Genomic DNA, 19,290 nt, shown 5'->3' on the forward strand with positions numbered 1-19,290 from the left:
GTTAAGTTGTTGTTTGAATAGAAATTAGAAAATTTTACAGAAAGAAACTCTGAATAATGAAAACATTGTCACAAATAATCAGTACATGTACATTTTTATCATAATAATTTATAGTGTTGTGACTTTATTGCTTATATTTTAAACATTAAAAAATATTTTTCCTACCACATTGTGGCGCAGATATAAAAGTATTTTCAGAGAATACATATACATTAGAATTATATTCCCTGCTTAGGCCCTATTACCTAGCCTATTAGCAGATTAACAAAATTCAAAAGAATTTGTGTTTGGATATTTCAGCAAAACAGCTAGGTATATCCTTATATTCTAAGGATAAGTCAATATTGTAATTTCATTTCTTGTGAAGTGACATCAACGTAGTGTCACCCCCAAATACTCCCGTATGATGTTACCTAACTTTTTTGAAATGGTACATTCTCAATAGCACAATGCAAAGTACAAAAAGTACTGTTACATTTAATATATTCTCATTTAGTTTTAATACAATCCAGTGGTGTAATGGGAAAAATGGATTAGGGGCATAACATGGCGTATGTGGAGATTTTAACATTTAACGTTTATAAAAATTCATGACATAATATATTTCACCCCTTTACTTTTTCTTTTTCTACTTTCTCTTTCCTTTTCCCTTTTTTCTCTTGTCCTTTGTCGTGGAATCTTTTTGGGGCCCCTATCCGTACGCCAGTGATAAAATCAGAAAACAAGACATAATTCAATTCAGTGGCGTAAAGATGGGGGGCTCTTGCCCCCACCCAAAAAAAATCACGACCAAGAAACAAAAAGAGAAAAGGAAAGACCAGGAAATAGAGAAGGGTGAAGTATGATATTATTTTCTGAATATTATGCAAAAATGTATCACAAAATTTGATATTTTTTTTAAATAAAAAAAAAGGCGAAACTTTTGCTCGCTCGCCAGTTTTGATAAATTTGATACGACATATCCAGCCTCCCCACTTTTTTTTAGGGGGGGGCTCATTACGCCATTGATTCATTTGCGAAACCACCATTCAAAGACAAAGGAAATACCAAGAAATTTCTTTTTTTTTAAGCTCGCTTTATGACATACATGCTTTCACAATGACGTGAATATAATCAGATAATGGGCTACACTTGCATGGTGAACACACTACTCTATTATTACTCATGAAATAAATGAACATGCTTTAGATTGGACACTACTGATACCACTATATGAACGTGTTAACTAAAACTATCATCATAAGGCCAATAATGTAAACAAGTAATTTGATTTTGGTATATTGAAATTAATTGTAATCGAGACAAAATAATCAGTATTAATTAAAATACACCTGTAACGAATCATGAACTTTCTACATAGAACAGTCCTGTAATGTAGAGCCTATTGCACATAATGTACATGTATATAAATATTTTATATAAGTCCATATTAATCAAATGTTTTCAAATAGCTATAGACCTACTGTTTCACTCGCATCTACGTAATTCAAACTAAAATAGTCAATGCCAATGCATGATGGCAATAATTTGATTTGATTTGATTTGATTTATTTTATTTCCACATTTCTAAACAAAAAACAAATATACAAGTTTAACATTTTTTTTCAATATTACATAATAAGCAAATATTTTTTTAAACATAATGAATAATGCACATAAATCATTATAAAATATCAACTGTACTGTGAAATTATATATCTATATACATTTTCTTTAATTACTGAACATATATATAGAAATGTGGGAGACCTCCATCTTAAGCTTGGAGCTTGAAAGCGATGGAGGCCTCGAAAGGAAAGGGGATAGAAAACCAGACTGTATAGTGCAATAAAAGAGACTATCTTTTATTGCACAAAATAATAGGAATATATCAAAAGTGGATAGAGAAGAGAAATTTGATTGAGATAAGATTAATAACGTTGATAAAAGTGAAAGTGCAAGTGCAGGTGTGCGAGTGTGCATGTGCAAGGGGGGGGGGTTATTAGTTGTTTGGGTACACAGAAAGATTTTAGAAATTATAGCTTGACAGCGTATTTTTTTTCAGAACAGCTTTGAATGAATAAAGTGATGTGCATAGCTTAATGTCATGTGATAAATCATTCCACAAATCCGCACCGTAATGTCTAATTGATTTGTGTGTTATTATTAGTTTTGGATTTGTTAAATGAAAGTTTGTGGAGTTTCGTGTTGGATAAGAATGGATGGTGTTGTTCAGGGTGAACATATTTTGAAAGGAAGGGGGAAGTAATCCCTTTTTGTATTTGAACATGAATATAGCAGCATGAAATGTATTTATATCTGAAATTTTTAATGTTTTTAATTTAAAAAATAAAGGATTGGATCTAGCAAGATATTGTGATCCTGTGCAAATACGGACTGCTCTTTTTTTGTAATAAGAAAATCGGATTAAGTTTCGTTTTACCACAATTACCCCAAACTATATTACAATATGATATGTGAGGAAGCACCAAAACATTATAAAGTAAAAAGAGAGTTTTTTCAGGTAATATGTATTTTAATTTGGAAATTATTCCAACACCTTTGGACACGGAAGTTGTGACTTGGCTTAAATGATTATTCCAGGATAAATTTTCATCAATAGTTACCCCTAGAAACTTTGAATGTTGTTTTTGCTGTAGAGATACGTTATCAATATTTATCGCTATTGTATTGTTAACAGCATGTGTATTGTAATCATGGGCGGAAATCCCAGGGGGGACAGGGGGGACGTGTCCCCCCTACTCAAAATAGTAGGGGGGACACAATATCAAATGTCCCCCCTACTATTTTTGGTATTTTATGATGGTAAGAAATACATCATTCTAAATCGAAATAAAACATGTATTTGGGGACGAGTTGGGACGAGATGACCTTACTTTTGGGATGATAACCTTTTTTTTTGCTTGTCAAATTTTTCCGCCCCTTAGGCGGACCAGGGGGGGTGAGGGGCCCGCCCCCCCCCCCCCTCTTCTTGGCGGATCAAAAAAAAAGAAAAAGGGAAAGAAGGAAGGAATAAAGGAGGGAAAAGAGAGGAGAAATAGAAGAGAAGGACGACGAGTGCATAAAATAAGATGAGGGGAAGACTTGGAAAATAAAAATAATCTTTTGTGCCACTATATAAAATTTTCGCTCGCGCTTCGCGCTCGCATTGCCTGTTAGTTGATTTACATATCTTGTTCAATATGGAGCTCGAATGTCAAGTTTGGAAGTCAATATACAAAACATATTTCACCTCGGAAATCGAACTTTCATTATTTTGTGTGATTTACAAATTGATTTTTTTAAAGTGCTCTGTAAAAATGTCAGTTTTATCGTCTGAATATTAACAATGCTGCTTGCGCTGCGCGCTCGCAAAATTTGATTTATCATGTACCTATTATTTTCGTATATTTCATAAAATTTTCAAAATATCCCTTTTCAGGTCTGATTGTTAAGACGTATCAGCTAGCGCGCTGCACTACGCTCGCATTTTGATTGGCGAATTATATATGTTTCAATATTGATTATACAACAAACTACTTAAAATCCCCTTTTCATGACAGTTTATCAAAAATTTAGCTCGCGATTTGCGCTCGCATTAATGGTTGAAAATATATTAACTGATGCATCTTATTCATAATTACAAAAGTGAAATGTCCAGTTTTTATGCCATAATATCCTCAGATTTTGCGCCCTCATTAGGCATTAATAGATATGATATTAATTTAATAATCAAATTGTCCCTTTTGTTTCATCTCGCTTAGCAAGAGGAATAGGAAGATAATCATCATTTTCATATGATGACATGTCGTATGGATGTCCCGGTCCTATGTCAAAACTCAGAGTAAAAATAATGAAAATATCAACTCTTTTTTAAGTGCGATCCATATCCACCTTATACAATTTTTCTACAAAGTGCTTGAAATATAAAGCTGAAATTGACTCTTGTCAGATCAGAATATCAAAGTTTCCTGATTTTCATGATTAAAGATGTATTTAGAATGCCTATGTTTATTCAGATACTCAACTTGTTCTCTATTTAAATCATTATCCAGTTTCAGATCACAATATCAAAAATGTTCTGCTCGCGCTTAGTGCTCGCATTATTAATGTAGGAAGACCCCATATTACTCATCCTTTTCATGATTTACAAAACATGAACAGAGTGGCCCATTTTTAGGTCTAAATCTCGATTATTTTTTTCTGCTCGCGCTTCGCGCTCGCATCAATTATTAAATTATATAGCTCTATCCTGTTCACGATTACAAAAACTGATTGAAATTTTCCATTCTTTCTTTAGAAAGTTCAAAATTTTTCAGCTCGCGCTTCGCGCTCTCATTTTTTGATTGTTGAAATATGTAACGCCTTCATGGCTAGGTGCAAGCAGTCCTTAACAGTTACCTTTTCAACAAGTACCAGTTCAAAACGAATATAACAATTTTCTGCTCGCGTTTTGAGCTCGCATTATTAATACTCATCCTTTTCATGATTTACAAAACATGAATAGAGTGTCTCGTTCAGTAAATATTATAGGACTAAATCTCGAAATTTTCCGCTCGCGCTTCGCGCTCTCATCAATTGTTTACTTGTATACCTATTCTGCTTGAGTTACAAAAAGTGCTTACAATTTCCATTCTTTAGGTCAAAATGTCAAAAAAAATTTAGCTCGCATTATTTGATTGTTAAATGCTACTTTAACAGGTATCTTTTCCATCAGTTCATTTCTGCTCGCGCTTTGCGTTCGTAGTAAAGTTGCATACACATCTTTTTCATGATAACAAACATTGCCCAGAATGTTCAAATTTTAGGAAAAAATACATAAAATTTCCAAAAATTAGCTCGCGCTTCGCGCTCGCATCATATAAATAAGGATTATAATATTATATATCAATTTATAAGAATAAAGCTAAGAAGTGACTAATGAGGACTACCCCTTCAAAGAAACAAACAAAAATCATCTTCGAGCTGCCGAGATCGGGGAAAATATGGCTGAAACAAATTTCCGCCCCCCCCCCCCCCACTATTGGCGAAGGCTTGATCCGCCCCTGTGTCCCCCCTACCTTTTGGGAGAGATTTCCGCCCCTGATTGTAATGCTTAAAGTGCATAAAATGTGTTTTGTTTATATTTAAGGATAATTTGTTGCATTTGAACCAAGTAGATACTTTACATAATTCAACATTTAAAGTAGATATTACAGTTTCTAGTTCTGTGTGAGCATAAAAAATATTAGTATCATCTGCAAAGAGGATAAACGATAATAAGGCCGAAGTATTTGATATATCATTGACATATAATAGGAAGAGGAGCGGCCCCAAAATTGACCCCTGAGGCACACCGCATTCGATAGTTTTAAAGGTTGAATCTATTCCATTAAATGTAACATATTGTTGTCTGTTTGATAAATAATTTTCTAACCATCTGTGTGCATTTCCACGTATTCCGTATAAATGTAGTTTGTGAAGTAATATTTTGTGATTAAGTGTATCAAAAGCTTTGCTTAGGTCCAAAAATATTCCAATAACATGTTCTTTATCAGCCATCGCTTTAGTAATTTTGTCGTAAATATTTACTAGCGCTAAATCTGTAGAGTGATTTTTCCTAAAACCATATTGATTTTGATTCAATAAATTATGCAAGTTTAAAAAATTGTACAATCGTGTGTATATTATTTTTTCTAAGATTTTGGATATACTACAAAGTATAGAAATTGGGCGGTAATTACTTATTTCATGAGGATCATCTTTTTTGTAGATCGGGGTAACTTTTGCAATTTTGAGTAGGTTCGGACAAACACCTGATGATATAGATTGATTAAAAATATAAGTTAAAGGATCAACAATAGCATGAATAATTTCTTTAAGCATAGATGTACTTATCCTATCATGTCCTTGTGACTTACTAGAGTTTAAGGATTTCGTAATGTTAATGAGTTCAGTGGGGTTGGTAGGATTGAGAAAAATAGAATTTTCGAATGGCGTTGAAATAAAATCAGTAAAATGTGCATTGTTGCAACTACCTATCTTATTTGCTAGTTGGGGGCCGATGTTACTAAAAAAAGAATTGAATTGTGAAGCATAAGTGGAATTATCTGCGATTTTATCACCGTTTAAAGTTAGTCCATCTTTAGGTAATTCAGTTGTCTTTTTTCCGATAATCTCATTTATAACCCGCCATGTCGCCTTTGAATTAGCGCTAACTTTAGTTAATTTGTCTGAGTAATACATCTTGCGAGATAATCTTATTAAATTTGTAAGTTTGTTCCGATATTTCCTATATTTTTGCACGTTTATGGGTGATGGTTTCTTTAAATGTAATTTGTAAAGACTGTTTCGAGTATGTATTGATTTTAGAATCCCTTTTGTGATCCACGGGTTTTTGGCCTCCCGGGAATTTTGACGCTTCCTCACAAGTGGAAAATTTTTATCGTAATAAAATTGTAATTTATTGTTAAATTTCTCATAAGCAATATGCACATTATTTTCATTGTAAATATCACTCCAATTTTCTTCAAAAAGGTCCCGTTTGAAAGATTCAATTTTTCTGGGAGTTTCTAATCTATAGCGGGGAGGTATTGTTGATTTATTTTTAGATGAATTGGTTTCGGATATCGTGAATATTGGCAAATGGTCTGATACTTCTGAATAAAGTAAACCGCCGATGATTGTTTCATTATGAATATTAGAAAAAATGTTATCTATTAAAGTCGCAGAAGCTGCAGTTATTCTTGTGGGTTTATTTATATGTGAGGAAAAAGCATAAGAATTAGTTAATTGAAGAAATCTTTCGGTATTAGAATTATTTATATTCAGAAAATTTGTATTAAAATCACCCATGAAATAAATATGTTTATTCTCTGTAGAAAGTTTATCAAGACATTGCTCCAGATTTTGATAAAATATGTCAAATTCAACATTGGGAGGTTTGTATATTAAGCCAATAATAATATTTTTACTCTTAGGTATGTCAATCTCAATAAACAATGTTTCAGTTCGCTCAAATATTATGTCATTTCGAGTACGGAATTTCAAATTGTCGGAAACGTAAAAGGCAACACCACCCCCTCTCCTTCCTACACGGTCAGCTCTAATCAAAGAATAATTTGGTAAGTTAAATAATGGAGGAGAATTTTTATTGAACCAGGTTTCACTGACACCAATAACTGAAAATTGAACTGAATTGATGGCACAAAGCAAGTGTTGAAGATATTCAAAATTTTTGCTGAGGCTTCTTGAGTTGATATGTAAAATGCTAAAGCTGTTTGTTTTCGAAAATGAGTTATTAAATTCTGCTACTGTGTAATATTTATTTTCATTATTGAATTCATCTGTGTTGTTGATCATGTTGAGGGATGTGTGTTGGGAGTGAGTGCATGTGCGTGTGTGTGCAGTCAAGTGGATACAGAGACGGAGGTATTAGGATCGTCACTGAGAGATATACTATAAAGTACAAAAGGCTCTGTTGGCCAATGCACCGCCTTGGAAGTATCTACCTGCAGTGAAAAATAGTAAACTAAAGAAAAGGAAGAGAGTGAAAGGAGAATGGGCAATGTCGTTAATTAAGAGAGAGCTGATTTTGGAGCGAGAAAAGAAGCGTCTTTAAAGAAGAAACACAATGAGTGTTTGTGGACTTATAAGTATTGTAAGAATGCCGGATGGTCTACGGCAGTTCAATCCCCTTTCCTGGATCTCAGAAATTTGTAAGGACATCTCCCTAAAGGTTATCGACATGTATTTAAAAAATGCGTTTAAATGACAGGTTTATGACAAGGATTATCAAGATAACAAATTAGAGAATGGCACTGAAATTGCAACACAAACGACCTGTTGTTCTTCTCTGACGATTTTCATGAGTGCATGACAAAAAGAAAAAGCATTTGAAGGGTTTGAAGCATAAGGACCTGATGTCGGCGTCCTGAATATTCAATTTTTCTACATGGTAATCAAAATAGTTAATATAATAAACTGTACTACCAATATGTTATTTGTAATATCAGACATATCTCTAGACTGATTAATGTTAAATAAAAATGGCACACACGAGCTTCGATCTGTTTTGCTCCTTCTTAATCAAGAAAACTACATCCGTGAATTTATGGTGAAAATGTAAGCGAGGTTGCCCAGTGTTTCAGGCAAAAACAAAACAATTTATCTACGACTGTTCCTCTGCAGAATATTTAGATACTTTCTTGATGAGGCCTGGAGGTATTTGAAAGGGAGAAGGTGATGAAGAAGAAAAAAGACGAGGATGAGGAGGAAAGGGAGGAGGATAGGAGGATGAAGAGGAAGAAAAACGTAGTTGTATAAGGATATGAAAATTAAGAAGAAAAATACTATAAAAAATATTGGGTAAAATTTTTACCAACACGAGGATAATTATGTGTCCAACCAATTTGAGGCAGTATTTTACCCAATGCGAGAAGCATATTTTTAAGTAAGGTTAAAAAAAATAAGCAGCAAGTACTTTAGAATGGGCAACATTTTCATCACACTGGATAAATAAAAATGAAAAAAGAAATGCCTAATTTTGGTTGGACACATAATTGACCTAAAGGAGCACTTCTACCCAATATTTTTTAGAGCGAAGAAGAAGAAGAAAAAAAAAGACAAGAAAAAGAAAGAGAAGAAGAAGAAGATTAGAAAGAAGAATAAAGAGAAAAGGGAGAAGATTAAGAAGAAGAAGAAAGAGGGGAAGGAAGAAGAAGAAGAATGAAGGAAATAATACAAGAATGACAGTTTGTTACATCGCAAGGAAGAGGGATCCTAGCATTGATAGCATCCAAATTTCAACCGCTAGAAAAGTGACGAAGAAAATACGATCAAAGATGCCTGCAACTACTTCCATGTCTGTACTTGCAGAATCCTGCATAAAGAATAGATATAGGAATACAGAGAAAAGGGAAAATGATATAGAATGAGAGGAAGACATTTAAGACAGTTAAATGTTAAGAAAAAGACGGGAAATTATACGAATGGGTAAAAAAAAGAAAATTACAATTTTTCGGATGGTTTAATTAAATTCAAGTGCATTTGTAGAAAAAAAAATTCTTTTTCAATTTCAATTTATTAAACCTGAAAAAAAATCTTCAAATATTATACAAAACATATTTCTTTTAAATAGTTTGGAGAATATTTGAAGCCAATGCTTTAGACATAGGGGTGCCAAAGCATTGCTGCGAAAGACAAACCATGTTAACAATATATAAGTTATATAGTCTCAATCACCAGCTCAGAGAATTCGGAGTGAATTGAAGGATTAATGTCATTTCATGCATATGCTTTAGTTGCAAATAATAGATACCTGGGTATACCCCACTCCCCAATATTTGTGTACTGGAACTGATAAATTTGATTCAATAATTACCTCTTGCTTTGAAGTCTGTGTTTTCGGTGGAGTTTTGGAACAGGTATCCTCTTGAAAAGGACAGTCGATTGTTTCATCAGATTTAATCTGAGGCTGACACATCACTATATAGAAAGATAAATTCTGTCAGAACACAGGACATTACTTTGAAAGAGAGGGAAGTAGTTTTGCAACTGATAATGCTACCCTGCATGTGAAAAAAAAAACAAAAAAAAAACTTAAGAAAAAAACAAATATCATTCCTAATGTTGTCATGATCCAATAATTCCCTGTAGTAGACGTAATATTAAGTACATGACTTGAGACCATTTAGGTCGTTCCTATACTTTCGGACATTGCCAAGAGTGACTCCAAAATAGCGTGTATTAGTTAGTGGAAGATAGTCACTAGCATTGTGATATACGGGACGCATTTTCTCTAGATAAATTTGCTAAGGATAAAAAACCCCGCTTAGTTGGTCTATTCACCTAAATTTGTTCTTCTTTCAGCCATCTTCTTCCTTCCCTCGTCTCCCTTGAAGACCATGGAGGCAAGGACACGAAAGAATAATATCCTCAAAGCCTTGCTCTTGATGTAACCAGTGCGGTAGCTGATGTTCAGAGTCAAGATCGAACACATCATGCTTCCAACCAAAGCAATGAAGGAATAGGACAGGTATTTCACGGTCTCTGGAGTGCTGTTCAACCGGCCAGTCTGTGGCATGGCGTCGGAGATGACAATCTTGTGACGGTAAAAGTTTTAACACTTTGATGGTCAGTATGACAGTATCGCCATTGAGCAATATGGGACGCCATTAAACAAGTTATCCATTATAAAAGCCTGTCTAAGTTTTGCTAAGGGTTCAATAATGTGAAGTATTGGAGTACCATCTAACATTATAATGTCACAGAAGTGTGGTGACAATATGGTCATTCCTTGATTCTTTGTGAACATTAAATTTACATCTGAGAATATCGGCGCCCTCTCTCCGTAACGTATTAATTTATTCATTTTTCTTTTAAAAAAATGTCCCTGAATAGCCCTACTCTACTTACAAATGTAAAAAATTAAAATAAATAGCCAAGGAAATTTCGCAATGACTGGACGAAATATGTCATTTCAGAAAAAATGCTTTTGGCAGCATTTCCAGTTTCATCCCAAGAGAGAGGAAAATGCAAGTCTGAATAAAAGAAATTAGTAAAAGGCTAAAACTGTTTACAAGACTTCCAAGGGACTACTTCGTTTGAAAATATTTGCGATTGGAGGTGCATGTGTGATATTTAATTATTCTTTATTTAGAAAAATTTCCTGGGGAGCGTTTTACGAACGGACTTGTCAGACGTTTTATCCGAAAAGTCCTGTTTTATCCGAAAATTATCATAGGAACTGCCGTTCTCTGCCAATCAAAATCAAGGAAAGTAGTCAGATCTGACAACTTGTCGGGGAAAATGTTGATAAAACAGTCCCCAGATTTGTTTTATTTGATTCTAAGCATGATGTCATCCAGGGCATATCCGTAGGAGATTTGTTCCGTAGAGAAGATCCCCGGACTGGGAGAAAGGCCTAATTGCTCACGGCAAAATTGGTCTTGAATCTGACGTTCCATTTGCTAATCGACCTACCTGAAAGATGGTGACACCTAGAACAATCGAGATACAAGCTGAGACGCGTTCACCGCTCTTGAGAGGGATCAAGAAGGAAAAGACACCCATGACATTGATGAGCATGGCCGGGATCAGGATGACGTAAATATAATGAAACGGTAGCCGTTGGAGTCTGGCGATCACGATCAATTCCGAAACTGCCGGGTAACCAGTCAGTTCCGCTATGGGAGCAGACACATGATCCACACTTAGGACGTCCCATGTCAGAGGTTTGTCCTCGTCACGGTGTCGAATGTTACCGGGTACAAGCATGACACTCGTACTCATGTCCTGAGACCGAAACATCAGGTTGCAGTTATGCGTGTCGAAAGGGAACCTTGAAAGATTCATTGGACAATGAGTGCTCTGGAGGACAGTCGTTTCCAGAAAGACCCGACCATCGTACCTGATGTGCACTTTGGTGTCTTCAGGGTTCTTTGGGATCCGGGAGTCCTCAGAGTTTCTGGAATGTTGTAAGAAGTAAACAAAAATATTCTGGTGTATTATTTTGTTATCATGATCATTAGTTCTCTTTCTAGCGAAATTAGCTCATCAGAGCCCAAATTCAAGGTGAAAACTATATGTTTGAGAAAGTACATACATTTATCTGCTGTAGCTCAGGTCGTTTACAATATACGCATACAAGTCTCTGCAGAAGAGCTATATCTGGGGTCTAACGGAATGCAAAGTTTCAAACGCTGTGATGGAGGTGGACAACCAAACCCTAATTAAGGATAAAGCATTGATTTATTTGCTCTTATATGTGAAAAACGTCTCTCAGGCATTCGTAGCTAATTGAGGCATCTACGAAGAATCTCTATCACTGCATCACTTATATGCCAAAAACTCACAGAAATAGTTTTAATTGTAAATACAGCCCTGACAGGTCGAGTGTTTAACATTCGAAACCAAGTAAATTGAATGTAACATTTGTCCAATATGAAGGAAAACGAATATGTTATATTCCATTTCAAATAACAGTTTACTGTGCTTGTTTATAATTTACGAGTAAGCTTAATACTTACGTGTTTACAAGGTTGGTGTTGGGCACCCAGATCATTCTGGAGGGCAATGTGATAAATGTTTGGTTTCCATAGTTACTGGGTATCCATGTTAGACGTTCATCCGTCCATACCTTTGAATACAAAAAAGGGCAAACGAAATATTAAATTTTGATGTTTGGGGATATTGATTATAATTCAAATCCAAACGGCTTAAAGCATAAGATTTCAAACCGATTCTTCATCTTCTTCTTCCAAGGAACCCGAATGCAAGATGCAAGGGTTCCTCTCTAAGAACAGTAGTTTTACAAAAAAAATTGTAAGCCTTATTATCATTCATCATTTTTCCTCTCTCTCTCTTCTCTAATCTTTTTATCTTCATATGATTGACAATGCACGTGCCTCAAATCAGTCACTTACCAATCCGAAGGTAAATGTCCCAATGATAGTTTGCTTCTTTTCGATCTATGGTGAAAGGAATGAGAGATTGAATAAAGCGGTATCGAGAATTCAGTAATTATTGGTAAACATTTGGATTAAAAATTATGTGAAACAATTTACGAGATCATACTAAGGCCCCCATTCCACAGAACGGAAACCATTGAAAGACCTCTGAAAGACCTAAAATTGGTGAGGTCTTACAGCGGTCTTCAAGATCACTGAAATTTGTCATCTCTGTGGAATGGCTCAGAAAGACCCCTCAAAGAACTCTGAAAGACTGATGGATATTTATAGAGATCTTTCAATGGTCTTTCAAAGATTTTTTTATGCAACAAGTGATCTTTCAGAATTCTTTCCATGGACTTTGCCTGGTCTTTTAATGATCTTTCAATGATAATTCAGTGATCTCTCATGAGTCTTACAGTGATCTCCGCAAAAATCTTGAGAAACTGCCGAAAGATCATCGAAAGACTATTAAGACATTTGACAGTTCATCGAAAGGAAGCTAAAAGACTGTTGAAAGACAACTGAAAGACCATTTTCCTATAAGACCGCTGTAAGACTGTTTTGAAACGTTTCAAAACGTTTTGGAGCCCATGAAGACCACGAAGACCACTGAAAGATTGGTCAGGAATCATGTAAGACCTCAAAGACCATTGTAGGTTCATTGAGAGACCTCTGAAAGATCAACCAGAATTCAAGGTCTTTCAAAGGTCTTTCAGCGGTCTTGATCTCTGTGGAATGGGTTTTTTAATAAAAATATGACCATTGATATAGCGCAGTTGCTATGTGCATATATTCAACTGCGCTTTGATACTTGGTATCATTACCCCGGCTGTAGCTAAGCCACCATATTAATAGCCGCTAAAGCGTTCAAGGAGCGTTGTGGCTCAGTGGATTAGTCTCCGGACTTTGAAACAGAGGTTCGTGGGTTCGAATCCCAGCCATGGCGTAATTTCCTTCGGCAAGAAATTTATCCACATTATGCTGCATTATTATAATTATTATTATTATTTATCATTTATTATTAGTATATGATGTTAGAACAAGCTATAATTGATTAGAATAATGAAAACCAACAGCAAACCAGAAATTTATAGGCCTTCCTGTCCGAACTAAAAGAATTTCCAATAAAAAAAAATAGAATCTCAGGTTGAAAGAAAATGAAGGGGGGGTATTTTGTATAATGGGTTTGAGAATACTTAGCCCAATTATAATCATCATACCACATCTTTCACAGATTGGAGAGTAAGATGCACGATGACCGGAAGTGGGATTCCATTTTCAACCGATGGTATCTCTGTGACGTCATAACCGCCCTCAGTCAAATCAGAACGCATCATACTCCATGATGATCGCTTCCGAACTACGGTATAATATAAAAAGAAAGAGGGTGATATTCACCCATATGCAATTGACAAGAACTTTCATCAGTCTGTGAAGTTGATAACAATGGTGATAATGATAATAATAACAACAACAACAATAATTATAATAACAGTGATAGTGATAGTATTAATGATAAAAATGATGATGAGAATAATGATAGTAAAAATAATAACTGATGATATATTAAGTAGGCGCCATATTTCATTTTGAAGTAAGATTCTCAACGTGCACAATCATGTGAAAAATGATAACGTGTGCAAACTAAATTAAGAAGTCGCCACCATTATATAGCCTAGTCACCATAGTTACATGGTGTCTGCGTCAGTCATCCCCCCCCCCCCCACTCTCTACCCATCCCAGTAGACGAGTACAAAAACGTGAAAATGGTCATGAAATTATGATTCTATGCACGTTCAGTACCCTTCTCTCCTGATTTTTAATGCTTTTTAGCCTCATTCAGATAACAATGAATTTAACTAAACCGCTCCCTTCCACGTATGTTCACGGCCTCAACTCAGTGGAGCGCGCCATTGAAAGGCCTTTTCGCCTAGCAATATTGTTAGCGACGTTTGTTAGCATCACTTTGCTCACTCTCCAAAATGTATGCGACATTAAAATTCTAAAAACAATGGATTTGTTCAATTTTAGTGAGGCTATGAATGTTTATCATTTACATTGACTATCAGTGTACCAACATATACCAAATTTACAAGCAAGTGTGGGTAAGACTTTGAATTATCAGTCATTTCGATGCAATCCCAAAATTGATGAAAATATAACAGAAATTTGATATAGCATTGCAAAATCCTTATTTTCATATCCCCTTAATTTTTAATCATTTGCAAAAGCATCTTAGTACGTTTCCTAGAATTTTTCACAACTGATAACGGTGGTGGCTTATTGATTCTAGTTTTTTTTAAGAAATGGCAGGCATTTGAAATCAGGTAAATTGTTGTTATATTTTTAAAAGAAAATCGTTAGATTCGAACAACTTACTAATAGTTCTCCAAAAGAAGGGTTATATTCTATTATCTGTGTGTAAATGATACATGACGACAAATTTTACGAGTATATCATTGCATGTTGGATAACCTTTTCCACGATGAGTTTCGTAATTGAGAGAAAAATCAAGTTCATTCCTAGCACGCGAGCCGCAGAATGATAAATTTTAGCGTGCGCACACGGGCTGATCGCCGTGTCTGCGGGGACGGATATCTAGTCCCATACTGGTGTAAGGTGGTATTTTCCACGTACCTTTTCCCCTTGTAATGACCACTTCGCACTTTAATACTTAATTTTGACACTTAATCTGTGAAATTAATGGTTTAACGATTTTGGAAAATGTTCGGAATATACCTAACACATAAATGATTTCATTTTCTAGAATTATTATTTCTTTCCTGAATTACCAAAAGGCAAATTTAGGTCAAGATTGCATATACTCACATTGACTGTTTAGCATAGCGCATATCTATTACAATTTCTATTATGTGTGTCTATATTAGATAAATTGTCCTGATGTAAATATATGTTATAGAATCATATTGGATACAAAAATCATGACGGGTGTCATGGTCTGAGTTTTCTTTGTGTATAACAAACAAAATACTGCATGATTCCAATTTTATTTGAACATGTCATCGTATGCAACGGCAATTTCAATCAGTTTATAATTTTCTTTTGCTTAGTCAGCGTTTATTTTTCAATGTGCAGAATTGGTTCGCAAGCGGTTTTTACACCAAAGAGCTTGCCAAAGAGCTCATTCCTGGCACTTCGACTAAAGATGGATATGATTATTTTGTTTCTCATGGTTATCCATTTTTAAAAACAATATTTATTTACTGCAGCCAACGAGTTCCTGACACAATTTATTTTTTGACTAAAAACTACATTATGAATGTCCCCCGAGCGGTCTTAAAATAAAAAAGAAATACCCTTTTTCGCAAATGAATCATAGTTGTAGCTGTAAAATTACTTTGTCTTAATTCCTTTCCTCTTAATTTAATATTTTAGTATTTCATTTACATAACCTAAATGAAGGAGGATTCGGAACGATTATTGTTTGATGATTATGGGTGTGAAAGGACCCCTCCCCAAAAATAATAATGAGTAAGAATAAATAAATAAATAAATTAAATTAAATTAAATTAAAATAAAAGTCAGTAATCTTTAACAGGATAGTTCGAAAGCTTATTTTCAGTGGGGTCCTCAACACGTATAGAATTGTAATTATAAAAGGTAAAATCTGTTTACACTATAAATATGAATATGAACTACTATTAAAAATAAATAAGATCTTGAGATGGTATGTACAAGAAATATATAAAAAAGAGAACGAAGAAGAAAGTTGAAGGTATAATGTTGTCTCAAGCGGATCGGGAGAAGGGGGTGCTCCTTTCCCTCTCTTTTCCAATACACCGGGTGAGTTATGTATATCTCAATATTGATTTTATAACAAACTACTTAAAATCCCCATTTCATGACAGATTATAAAAAAATTCGGCTTACGATTTGTGCTCGCATTGATTGTTGAAAATATATTAAATCGTGCATCATAATTACAAAAGTGCTTTAAATGTCCATTTTTCAAGCCATAATATTAACAGATTACGCGCTCTCATTAGGCTTATTAGACTAATAAATAAGATATTAATTTAGTAATCACTATGTCCTTGTTTTCAGAATGGAATATCGACAAGTTCTATTTCGTGCTGAGGAAGAGAAATAGGAAGACAGTCATCATTTTCATTTGATGACATAATGTTCTTAGGATGTCCCGGTCCTAGGTCAAAACTCAAAGGAATAATATTGAAACATATCGGCTTTTTTAAAACTGTGATCCAAATCCACCTCACAATTGTCCTACAAAGTGCTTGAAATACAGAGATTAAATTGTCCCTTTTTCAGATCGGAATATCAAATACTTTAAGCTCGCGCTTTTTGCGCTCGCTTTATTGATTTCCATGATGTAAAAGGTATTTAGAATGCCCAGATTCTAGGTCGCGCATGTTTATTCAGATACGCAGCTTGTTCACTATTTAAATCATCCAAATATCAAACATTTTGTGCTCGCATTATAAGATTTCCAATTATCATTTTCATGATTTACACAAAATGATCAGAGTGTCCCATTTTTGGGTGTAAATCTCGATTTTTTTTCCGCACGCGCTTCGCGCTCGCATCAATTGTTTAGTCATTTACTTATTATTATCACAATTACAAAAAGTGCTTAGAATTTCCGTACTTCGTCTAGAAATGTCAAAATTTTCAGCCCACGCTTTTCGCTCGCATTATTTGATTGTTGAAAAATGTAAGATAGTTGCGGTGGATACACATCTGTCTTAGGATCACAAACATTGCCCAGAATATTTAGATTTTAGGACAAAATACTTTGCACTCGCACTAATCAAATAAGGCTTAATATGAGATTATTATATATTTATGTTGATTTATAAGAATAAAGCTTAGACTATTATAATAAAAGACTACCCCTTCAAAGATACCAACAAAAATCAACTTCGAGTGGCCGATCGGGAAAATGTGGTTAAAAAAATTCGGCTCCCCCCCCCCCCCCATATTGGCAAAGGCTGGATCCGCCCCTGTCTACTGATAGCTATTGAAGGGGGGGGGATGAGTTACCCTTGAATATTATTGTTGAATATTCAGCTCAATATATTGCTTTGACCCCCATCCCTTCACACACGTTTTGTATATCCCCGTCTACTAACAGCTCTGGGGGGGGGACCATTTTTTTTTAACTCAACATAATTATTGCTCTCACACCCCCCCCCCCCCCCCCCGATCAGATGAATTACGCCACTTGACGTGCGTGATTTCAATTGCAATATAGCCCCAAGATCCACTGACTATTTATTTAGCTTACACATTAAAAAAAACTGGAGAGTTGTCAAACTCAACACAAATATACAATAAAATAACAACAAAATAACTTACTATAGAAAGAAAGTATTTAAAAAATTGAGAACTTAGTACAATAAAGATAATAAAATGTTGAAATTTTTTACCCCCGTCTCCCACACTCGATCTATTACGTATTAGACAATGATATGAAATTATGCTGATCTGCCTTTATTTGCGCACGATATTCTTAACTAAAGTCATGATATGACCATTGATATAATGGATTATAAATTTTCATAGTTTGATCACACCATATCCACTTTAAATCCCTGGAAATTCCAGCAACAATACATGTTGTCATGGTACGACACACATTTTCTTTATTGAAAAGTATCACGACACCAACGTTGAAACTGTGCAAAGGCCTTTAATGGCGAACTCCACTGGGTTGATACATAGCCTATGGGTGATGAACATACGTGCTTCGTGAGCTTACTTACGTATAAGATCGTATCTCTGTGAACTAAACAGACAACAGCGCCCCCCCCCCCCCCCCAAAAAAAAAAAAAAAAAAAAAAAAACGCATTTTACGGCTGAATTAATTTCCACATGTTGTATTGTTTTCAATGAAATATACAGGATTAGAAAGCACATTTCATTTTCTAACTTTTATATAAATTTTATTCGTCTCACCTGGTTTGAATGTCATTATGTTACGTAACAATGGTGCATATTTCAGCCCATTCCAATTTTACAGCACTGCTGTATTTCTAAAATATCTTTAGCATGTTAACCTCCATTTCAACATCCAAGATCTGAGCAGGGACATTCCCTGATCTATTCAGGCTTATTATACATTATAAACTTGAGCATGTTCAGAAGGCCAAGACACATCCAGAATAAAGTTTGTTTGATAATTATGATTGACAGAACTATCAGTGAGGGGAACAATAAGCTGAATAATGGCCAAAAGACAGTGTATCACAATTTGCGAAATCGAAAGCATAATGCTTTCGGAACGTGTGTTAATTGAGAACAATACTTAATTTTAGAATTAATTCAGCCGAAGAGGTGAAACGATATTCATGCTCCGGCGACAATTGCTCCGGGCTTTACTTCGTCTAAGATACAGGGCTGGGTTGCAAGAGGGTTTTATGTTAGCTTTAGGGATAGGGTAGGCCTAATCCAGGGTTGAAGTTGGTCATTCCATTAATGTGTGGAATTAGCAGCAGAGCAATTGTCGCCGGAGCAAATGTCATGGAACCATCAGAAGGACGTTTTTAGGACGCGCTATAATGGTCGTTCAGGGTCCCGTAACACAAAGGTTAGCGCGTTAATAGTACGCTTGATTTTTACGATTAATTGTATATTGTATATTAATGGAATCAATCGTAAAAAAATGTTCTACGATCATTGCTAAGCTTTGTGTTACAGGCCCCAGATCGCTGACAAAGTTTTCTGACAAAGAAAGAATGCAGCACTTATTATGGCTATCCGTACTTTTCCGTTTTTAAGCAATTAGTTGAAAGAAAATCGAAAAACAAATGTACAGGGAAATTAGAAATGGCATTCAAAATTCAGCCTATAGATATGAAACCCGAATATGAATTCTGAATGATTCCTCACCGTTTTTGCA

At 34.9% G+C, this 19,290-nt stretch overlaps 1 protein-coding gene across 1 annotated transcript; it reads right to left on the bottom strand.

The window, feature by feature from the left end:
• Positions 1-8,650: 8,650 nt before the first annotated feature.
• On the bottom strand, positions 8,651-18,363 carry LOC129281786 (neuronal acetylcholine receptor subunit alpha-3-like). The gene is made up of 8 exons (XM_064113486.1): positions 18,348-18,363; positions 13,631-13,770; positions 12,384-12,428; positions 11,988-12,097; positions 10,942-11,425; positions 9,808-10,060; positions 9,341-9,444; positions 8,651-8,839 (listed from the first exon to the last, which is right to left on the bottom strand). The coding sequence occupies exons 1-8, from the start codon at positions 18,361-18,363 to the stop codon at positions 8,717-8,719; spliced, it is 1,275 nt and encodes a 424-aa protein (XP_063969556.1). The 3' UTR covers positions 8,651-8,716.
• Positions 18,364-19,290: the final 927 nt, after the last annotated feature.

Source organism: Lytechinus pictus, chromosome 18 (assembly GCF_037042905.1).
Source record: "Lytechinus pictus isolate F3 Inbred chromosome 18, Lp3.0, whole genome shotgun sequence".
Taxonomy (NCBI): domain Eukaryota; kingdom Metazoa; phylum Echinodermata; class Echinoidea; order Temnopleuroida; family Toxopneustidae; genus Lytechinus; species Lytechinus pictus.

What these genes read in the sequence shown, in the direction of transcription:
- LOC129281786 (XM_064113486.1), bottom strand. An exon ending in TCCAATCTGTGAAAGATGTG is followed by an intron (nt 12,429 to 13,630) that starts GTATGATGATTA and finishes CTTTCACCATAG; the next exon opens with ATCGAAAAGAAGCAAACTAT. An exon ending in AACACCAACCTTGTAAACAC is followed by an intron (nt 11,426 to 11,987) that starts GTAAGTATTAAG and finishes ACAACATTCCAG; the next exon opens with AAACTCTGAGGACTCCCGGA.